The 9,239-nt window shown below is 43.4% G+C and overlaps 1 protein-coding gene across 4 annotated transcripts in view; it reads left to right on the top strand.

The window, feature by feature from the left end:
• Positions 1 to 9,239, top strand: part of NLRC4 (NLR family CARD domain containing 4) — a 48,629-nt gene that overhangs the window by 2,972 nt on the left and 36,418 nt on the right. For all 4 annotated transcript variants that reach the window (XR_003547963.1, XM_027768418.1, XM_006168808.3 and 1 more), the window contains exons 2-3: positions 3,907 to 4,033; positions 8,189 to 8,449. Coding sequence is in view for 3 of the 4 variants with exons in the window: in XM_027768418.1 (XP_027624219.1) it covers position 4,033; positions 8,189 to 8,449 (262 nt within the window). In the remaining variant the exon portion in view is untranslated. The remainder of the gene's footprint in view (positions 1 to 3,906; positions 4,034 to 8,188; positions 8,450 to 9,239) is intronic.

A 9,239-nucleotide genomic window follows, 5' to 3' on the forward strand; every position in this document is an offset into this window, starting at 1 on the left:
CTCCTCCATTCTCCTCTTGGGATCTTGGGCATGCATGCACACGCGCCCGGCGTGAGTTTAAACTACTGGATCTGGGACTCGAACCGTGGTCGACTATGTGGGAATCCAGCAACATAGCCATTATGCTAACTGCTGGTCCCTCTCAGTTTATTCTTTTGTTTTTTTGTTTTTTTGGAGAGATTTTCACTGTAGGGCGCGTGCGCTCGCCAGACAGAGAGAGACATAGAGACAGAAAGCAAGAAATCACCCCCCAGGGGGGATGGTCACGCCGCAATCCCTTCTCCTCCATTCTCCTCCATTCTCCTCTTGGGATCTTGGGCACGCACGCACACGCGCCCGGCGTGAGTTTTAAGCCACCGGGTCCGGGACACGAACCGCGGTCGATAACGTAGGAATCCAGCGACATAGCCATTACACTAACTGCTATTTATTTCTCTCAGTTTATTCTTATAACCTGATTTAGAAAGGTGGACCACATGGTACAGAGATGTCAGAAGACTTGTGACAGGTCATGTAGTGAATACAGAACTAAGCTAAAGCCTGGTCTTCTTCACTGACCTAACAGTTCAGCACACTTCTACAATCCTGTATTTGTTTGCTAGGGCTGCCATAACAGAATACAACAGAGTGGCTGAAAAGACAGACCTTTCTTTTCTTTTCAATAGAATTATTTTGTTTAACTTTATTTATTTATTTATTTATTTATTTTAGTTTGACCAGAGAGGGATAGAATGAGAGAGAGGGAGAAAGGGAGAGGGAGAGAGAGAGAAAGCGAGAAAGCAACCCGTCAGGTCTGGAACTCAAACCACAGTCAGCCGTGTGGGAGTCTAGCACCCTTAACCACCATGCCACTTTGTTGGCCCCCAGACCTTTGTTTTCTCACCATGCTGGACTTCGAGAGTCCAAGATAAAGGTGTCAGCTGGGTAGGCCTCTCCTCCAGCCTTTCGCCTTGTCTTGCAGATGGCTGCCTTTCACTGCCTCCTCACATGGCCTTTTCTCTATGCATGCACATCCTTGGTATCTCTCTTCATGTGCACAAATTTCCTCTTCTTATAAGCACACCTGGGTTAGGGGCCATCCTAACAGTCTCATTTTAACTTCATTATCTTTTTTTGCAAGCCCTAACTCCAAATATAGACATATTCATAAATACTAGGGGTTAAACTTATGGATTTGGGGGGAGCATGATTCAGCCCACAACACTAGTATCAACATAATATGTGAGATTGCTGGAGTCTATTGCAGATTTAAGAACATTCTAGTCGAGGGCCAGCAGGTGGCGTAGTGGTTAAGATGCAGGATCCCTCATAGTTGGCTCTGCAGTTGGAAGCCCAGACCCAGTGGTTTGAAAACACACTGACTGTATGTGCCTGTGTGCCCAAAATCTCAACAGAAGAATGGAGAAGAAGGGATTGCGACATGGCTATCTGTCTGGGAAATGATTTCTCACTTTTCCTCTCTCTCTGTCTCTCTCTGGTGAGTGCATGTGCTCTATAGGGAAAAAAAAGAATTTAAAAAAACAACTTTTTTTTGAGAGATTTTTGCTATAGAATGCATGCGCTCACCAGAGAGACAGAGAGAGACAGAGAGAGACAGACAGAAAGTAAGAAATCACCCTCCCAGGGGGTTGGACACACTGCAATCCCTTCTCCTCCATTGTCCTCTCAGGATTTTGGGCATGCATGCACATGCACCCGACATGAATTTTAAGTCACCAGCTCGGGGACTCGAACCATGGTCAACTACATGGGAGTCCAGCAGGTAGCATGGTGATCTCATTTATTTTTCTAATGATGGAAAGTCTCACCCCAAGATCGTGATTATTTGTCTCTTAGCAGAGTATCTTATCATATTTGAAATTTTTTTCCCCCTTTGGAGAGGTTTTTTCCCCCTTTGGAGAGGGGATGGCCATGTCACAATCCCTTCTCCTCCATTCTCCTCTTGGGATCTTGGGCACCCATGCACACACGCCCTGCATGAGTTTAAACCACGGACTTGAACCATGGTCGACTACATGGGAGTCCAGCGACATAGCCATTACGCTAACTGATGGTCCCCATATTTGACATTTGAATAAATCATTTTGAACACTCCTCTCCATTACATAACAACAGCACTACTATTATTATCACTGTTATATTTTTGCTAGAAGGCTTGTGTGCTTGCCAGAGAAAGACGAAGAAAGGGTGAGAGGAGAAAGCATCCCCCATGGGGAATAGTCATACCACTTTTGGGATTTGGGGTATGCCAACACATCCACTGGTGTATAACAACACTATTTCCTTTTTTAAAAAATGTTTTAGAGAAATTTTTGTTATAGGGCATGTGCACTTGCCAGAGAGACAGAGAGGCAAGAAATTTCCCCTCAAGGGTGTTGGCCTGCCATCCTCTGTGCTTCTGTCAGCTATGCTATAGGCCTATCCCTCTGGACTTGCCAACCACCAGAATCATGAGTTTTGCACTTAAACCTCTATTCTCTTAAATTCACCCAGTCTCAGCAATACAATAGCAAACTAAGACAATCTGTAACATAAAGTTAACAATCTTAATCATTTTTATAAACTTTAAAAAAATAATTCTTTATTTAATTTTATTTATTATATTTTAGTTTGATGTAGGGCACATGTACTCCCCAGAGAGAAACACAAGAGAGAGAGAAAGAAAATGAGAAAGCAAGCTGCCAGGTCTGGGACTCGAACCGTGTTTGGCCATAAGGTCCAGCACCTTAACCACCATACCACCTGCTGGCCCTTCTTAATCATTTTTAAGTGTACAGTTCTATAATGCTATTATATTCACATGTACCATCTCTAAAACTTTTTCATCTTGCAAAATTGAAACTCTATATGCATTAAACAATGTCCATCTCTTCCCCCTCTTAGCCCCTGCCAACCACCATTCTGCTTTCTGTTTCTATTAATTTGATTACTATAGATAGATGTATACAGTTGTTGATTTTCAGTTTATTCAGCTTTTTTTTTTGGGGGGGGGAGGTTTTTGCTATAGGGCGCGTGCGCTTGCCAGACAGACAGAGACATAGAGACAGAAAGCGAGAAATCACCCCCCGGGGGGATGGTCACGCTGCAATCCCTTCTCCTCCATTCTTCTCTCGGGATCTTGGGCACCCACGCACATGCGCCCGGTGTGAGTTCTAAGCCACCAGGTCCGGGACACGAACCACGGTCAACTACATGGGAATCCAGCAACATAGCCATTATGCTAACTGCTGGTTCCCCAGTTTATTCAGCTTTTTATTAGTTAGGCCAGAGTAACAACTTCCAACTCCTTATATGCCAAACCAGAAGCCAGGAGTAAAGAACTTATCTTTGGGGCCTGCAGGTGGCGTGGTGGTTAAAAGTGCTGGATTTACACATGGCCAACCATAGTTTGAGTCCTGAACCTGAGGGCTGGCTTTCTCGCTTTCCTTTACTCTCTCTCTGTCTCTCCCTCGTCAAGCTAAAAAAATATATATATAATAAAAAATTAAATAAATAATTTTTAAAAAGAATTTATCTTTTAAAAGCAGAAGCCTACAAAATGATTTTAAAATTTGTATGGAGGACTACCCTAATAGCCTAGTGGTTAAGGGAGCCAGATGCCATATGGCTGTTCACAGTTCGAATCTTGGCCCTACTGGATAGAAAAACATGCTGAGCATGTGTGCATATGTGCCCAAAGTTCCAACAGAGTAGAGAAATGGAGGAGAAGGGATTGCATAGTGTAGAGCTCTATACCGGGAGACCAGACACTTGTTTCCCTTAGGGCTTGACTATAAGCAGCCCATTACTTTGAGCAAGTTTTCATCTGGCTGGGGCCACCATTTTTTTCCACCCATAAAAAAAGAGCATTAATTGGGTCATTGTTCCAGTCCTTCCACCCAATATTTTCTTGTTCTATTTTGATAGTTTTACAGAATGAAGAGTAGTTTTTCAGAAAAAAGAGGACAGTATTGGGATCATCTTTGACCTGTTCGATTGGAAATAATAGCTTCCACTGAGGTACAGAAAGTTGGAAAACTTTTATTCAGAACAAGTAAGTATACTAGCAATAATATCTCTGCCTGGTTATATAGTTTGTTAGCAAATACTGATGATATTGAATGGAAAATCAGTCCATGCCCTCCTCTGACCATGTGGTATTTCCAATAAATGTTCTGTTGTTTGGCAAGTTCAGTTATAAATATGGCCACCTATGATTGAAGGCAGAATCACAGTTAGGATTGGCTTTACACAAAGAATGGCTAAGCGTATGTTTTAAGCTGATGGTTTTCTGCCAGCCCTTGCTCAGTCATATGGCAGAGAATTATACCAGTTGAGAACATTATGGCATCCAAAATGTGGCTCTTTCCACTTTTATGACTAAGAATAGATTTGTGCCAGCCAATGCTGTAGCCACTAGCCACCTGGGGCTATTTAAATTAAAATGAAATAAATGTGAAGTCCAGTTGCATAGTCACTCTAGCCACATTTCAAGTGCTTAGCAGCCTCATGGGGTACATGGTTACCATAATGGATAGTACAAATATTACCAGTCATTACCTTAGAAAGTTCTGCTGTAAAGCTCTGATCTAGACAGATATTCTGAAAAGAAGGAGAAATGAATGAATAAGAAAACAGCATTTTTTTTCACCTTCTTACTTAACAATCAAGGAATATGTTGATACACACACGTGGAGATGCACCATGGTTAGTAAGAAGGCCATCTTACAGTTCTTTTTGAAAAATATTTATTTGTTTGTTTGTTTAATTTATTTGTTATTATTCAGTTTGACCAGAGAGAGAGAGGGAGAGTGAGAAAGCAAGTCACCAGACTCAGGACTCAAACCACAGTCAGCATGTGGGAATCAAGTGCCTTAACCACTATGCTACCTGCCGGCCCTGTCTTAAAGCTACATGATGTGGCTATAATATCATTAAAATAAGTGTTTATTTTAGAGCATGGTAAGTGATAATGCTATCTAGTTTTATAGCTATATAGCATAGAGATATACCCTGATTAGTTATATGAATATCATACTGTTATATAGAGAATAGATTACAGGATGTGTATAAACATATAGTGAACTTTTTTAAATTTTAAAACATTTTAATGTATGTAACTTACTGAACATTATTCAATGTTACAAACTTTTTTTTTTTTGAGAGCTTTTTTCCATAGAGTGTGTGTACTCACCAGAGAGACAGAGAGACAGAAAGTGACAAATGAACCCCCAGGAGGGATGATCATGCTGCAACACCTTCTTCTCCACTCTCTTCTTGAAATTTTGGGCACATACACACACACACTCACCTGGTGTGCATTTGAAGTCACCAGGTCTGGGACTCAAAATGCAATCGACCATGGAGAGTCCAGTGCCTTGACCACTATGCCACCTGCTGGCCTCAATATTGTGAACTCTTTTTTTTTTTTTTTTTGGAGAGTTTTTGCTATAGGGCGCGTGCGCTCACCAGAAAGACAGAGCGAGACAGAGAAACAGAAAGCAAGAAATCACCCCCCAGGGGGGATGGCCACACCACAATCCTTTCTCCTCCATTCTCCTCTCAGGATCTTGGCGCGCCTAGCATGAATTTAAGCTGCCGGGTCCGGGACTCAAACTGTGGTCGACTACATGGGAGTCCAGCGACATAGCCATTACGCCAACTGCTGGTCCCAATATTGTGAACTTTTAAAAGAGAGAATGTGGGACCAGCAGTTGGCATAATGGCTATGTCGCTGGACTCCCACGTAGTCGACTGTGGTTTGAGTCCTGGACCTGGTGGCTTCAAATAATGCCAGGTGCATGCGCGTGCGTACCCAAGATCCCAAGAGAAGAATGGAGAAGAAGGTACTGCAGTATGGCCATCCCCCTTGGGGGGTGATTTCAGAGAGAATGCATCAGTTTGTTCATTTTATAGCCAAAGAAATATAACTTCACAAATGTTTGTGTTATGACCCTATGCAGGTCTATAGGTATTTTTTTTTTTTTGAGAGATTTTCACTACAGGGCGCATGTGCTCGACAGACAGAGAGAGACATTAGAGACAGAAAGTGAGAAATCACCCCCCAGGGGGAATGGTCACGCCACAATCCCTTCTCCTCCATTCTCCTCTCGGGATCTTGGGCACGCACGCACACGCACCCGGCGTGAGTTTTAAGCCACCAGGTCCGGGCCGCGAACCGCGGTCGACTACGTGGGAGTCCAGCGACATAGCCATTACGCTAACTGCTGGTTCCCTATAGGTATTTTTGAGCCTACATTTTCTTCAGCTATAAAATGAAGATCATAACAAGATACAAACTTGGAGGTTGTATCTCTAGAGAGGATGTAGAAGCCAAGAGAACAGATGAGACCCCAGAGGGAGAGCAATGGGACTCCACTAAAGGACATGTAGACAGAGAGAGATGAGGCAACATTCCATTGAGGTTAGCAGTAGAGGTCTGACAAGGTGAAAAGGGAAGCGCTGGTGGGCACCAGGTGGCACTTGGACCACCTGATGATGATGCATTTTAGACCTGACAGGCTTTGAAGTTTTGTGGGGGGAGCACATTTACTCTACAAATCAGCCAAGAAGGTTTGAAAGCCAAGAGTGGCCTAATCCAGGAAGAAAACCAGACAAGAAAATGTCTGAGAGTGAAAATTCAGGAAGATAATTATTTGAGTTCTCAGGGACACAGTATGGGTATAATGCCTGGGTAGAGACTGGTCTGTATTTAAGAGTTCAAGCTTGCAGAGGCAGACACAAAGATGACTAGGAGAGGTGAAAAGCTTAGATCAGATACAGACCACTGTTTTGCAGTGATACTTTTCAGAAAAGACTCAAGTCATGAGAAAAAAACAAACAAAAAAACAAAAATACAGGGAACCAGCAGTTAGCGTAATGGCTATGTCGCTGGACTCCCACGTAGTCGACCGCGGTTCGCGTCCTGGACCCGGTGGCTTAAAACTCACACTGGGCGCGTGTGCGTGCGTGCCCAAGATCCCGAGAGGAGAATGGAGGAGAAGGGATTGCGGCGTGACCATCCCCCCTGGGGGGTGATTTCTCGCTTTCTGTCTCTATGTCTCTCTCTGTCTGTCTGGCGAGCGCACGCGCCCTATAGTGAAAATCTCTCAAAAAAAAAAAAAATACATGCTATTCCTTTGAGGGGTGCTAGCAGAATAATGTCTAAAAATAGTAGCTCCATGTGTTGAGCTATCACATTATATGAGATACTGTACCTGTATTCTGTGACAACTGTTCAAATGAGAAATGAGGGGTGTGTTGGAGCTGGCTCTTACTATTTTGTGAAGTCTGATGTGAATTTTCAGGATTCTGGTAAGCCAGTTGACATATGTTGATAACTTGAAATTGCCCATGTGGAAGTATTTACACCATGGGATTAGTAGATGCTACATGTTAGGCCCTTCCTCCCCAGACAGCCGGCTTAGGCTTATGTAACACTTACTAGCACATCACGAGGGCAGTCTCAATAGGTCTAGTAACTTGCCAGCACTCCACAGATGGTGGCAATCAGCAAATCCCAGCCCAGTCTCCATACAGTAAATGCTGCAGGCTTACCACTGTGACCTCACCGGAGACACTTTCATATTGAAGGCAAGATTATTCACCTTACTTTGTCACCAAAACCACACCATCATGATTGCAAGGACCCCAAGACTAGAAATGTGGGACTTTGGGACCAGCAGATGGTGTAATAGTTATGTTGCTGAACTCCCACACAGTCGACTGCAGTTTGAATCCTGGACCCCGTGGCGTAAAACTCACACAGGGTACGTGTGTGTGTGTGCCCAAAATTCTGAGAGGAGAATGGAGGAGAAGAGATTGCAGGGTGGCCACTCCCCCTGGTGGGGTGATTTCTCACTTTCTGTCTCTCTCTCTGTCTCTCTCTGACAAGCACATGCCTCCTATAGCAAAAATCTCTCAAAGAGAAAGAAAGAAAGAAAGAAAGAAAGAAAGAAAGAAAGAAAGAAAGAAAGAAAGAAAGAAAGAAAGAAAGAGAAAGAAAGAAGAAAAGAAAAGAAGATAAAAGAAAAGAGAATGAGGGGCTTTGCAGAGGTTTTCTTGAGAATTTAAACATTTGGTATTTCCAAAACTTGAGATGGGCCTAAAGGAAAAATTTGCAAGGTCCTCATGCTCTGGCAACAGAGGCCAAAATGTTCATATTATGTAAATAAATAACAAATATCATATTCCCCCCCATCTCCTTTAGTGAATTTTATAGACGAGAATCGTCAAGACCTCATTCAAAGGATGGGGATGACTGTTATAAAACAAATTACGGATGATCTGTATGGGTGGAATGTTCTGAATCTTGAAGAAGCCGAAACGGTTTACTGCGAGAAGGTTGAGCAGGATGCTGCGAGAAAGATCATTCCCATGATTCTGAAGAAAGGTTCCGAGTCCTGTAACCTCTTTCTTAAATCCCTTAAAAAGTGGAACCCTCCTCTATTTCAGGACTTGAATGGACAAAGTAAGTATTGGTTTGCTTGCATCTGTTGCTAGAAATATTAGGTTGTCAGAAAAGTCATGATACATTTTTGCATAGAAAAACATGTCATGACTTTTCCAATAACCCAACAGAATAAACCATGAAGAGGATTCACAAGCCCCATCACAAAGCTTCTGCCTTCCTCCCTCTTCATATCACCCGGCAGTGGGCTTTGATTCATGCTAAAGAAAAGTTTAGACACTATCAGAACTTGCTGGTGAAGGCAAGTAAGTAAGCTCAGGGCCAGGGAATATATGACTTACGATCGTGGCACTTCAAAATACAACTGGACGATAAATGCCCTGATGATTCTCATGCCACCCATGGGTGAGTGGTCCACTGACCACCTACTCCCTGATTCAAGCATCCCAGTAAAGAGAGTCTGACTGACTCAAGGAGAATTATTTTACTTCTCATAAAATACTGATTTTGTTTTTTCAGCTACAAATCGTGTCATGACAGATTTTAATCGAGGTTAAAAGTTTCTCCTGCTGGGAACCAGCAGTTAGCGTAATGGCTATGTCGCTGGACTCCCACGTAGTCGACCGCGGTTCATGTCCCGGACCCAGTGGCTTAAAACTCACGCCGGGCGCGTGTGCGTGCGTGCCCAAGATCCCGAGAGGAGAATGGAGGAGAATGGAGGAGAAGGGATTGCGGCGTGACCATCCCCCCTGGGGGGTGATTTCTCGCTTTCTGTCTCTATGTCTCTCTCTGTCTGGCGAGCGCACGCGCCCTACAGTGAAAATCTCTCCAAAAAAAAAAGTTTCTCCTG

Source organism: Tupaia chinensis, unplaced genomic scaffold (assembly GCF_000334495.1).
Source record: "Tupaia chinensis unplaced genomic scaffold, TupChi_1.0 Scaffold146177_1, whole genome shotgun sequence".
Classification (NCBI taxonomy): Eukaryota; Metazoa; Chordata; class Mammalia; order Scandentia; family Tupaiidae; genus Tupaia; species Tupaia belangeri.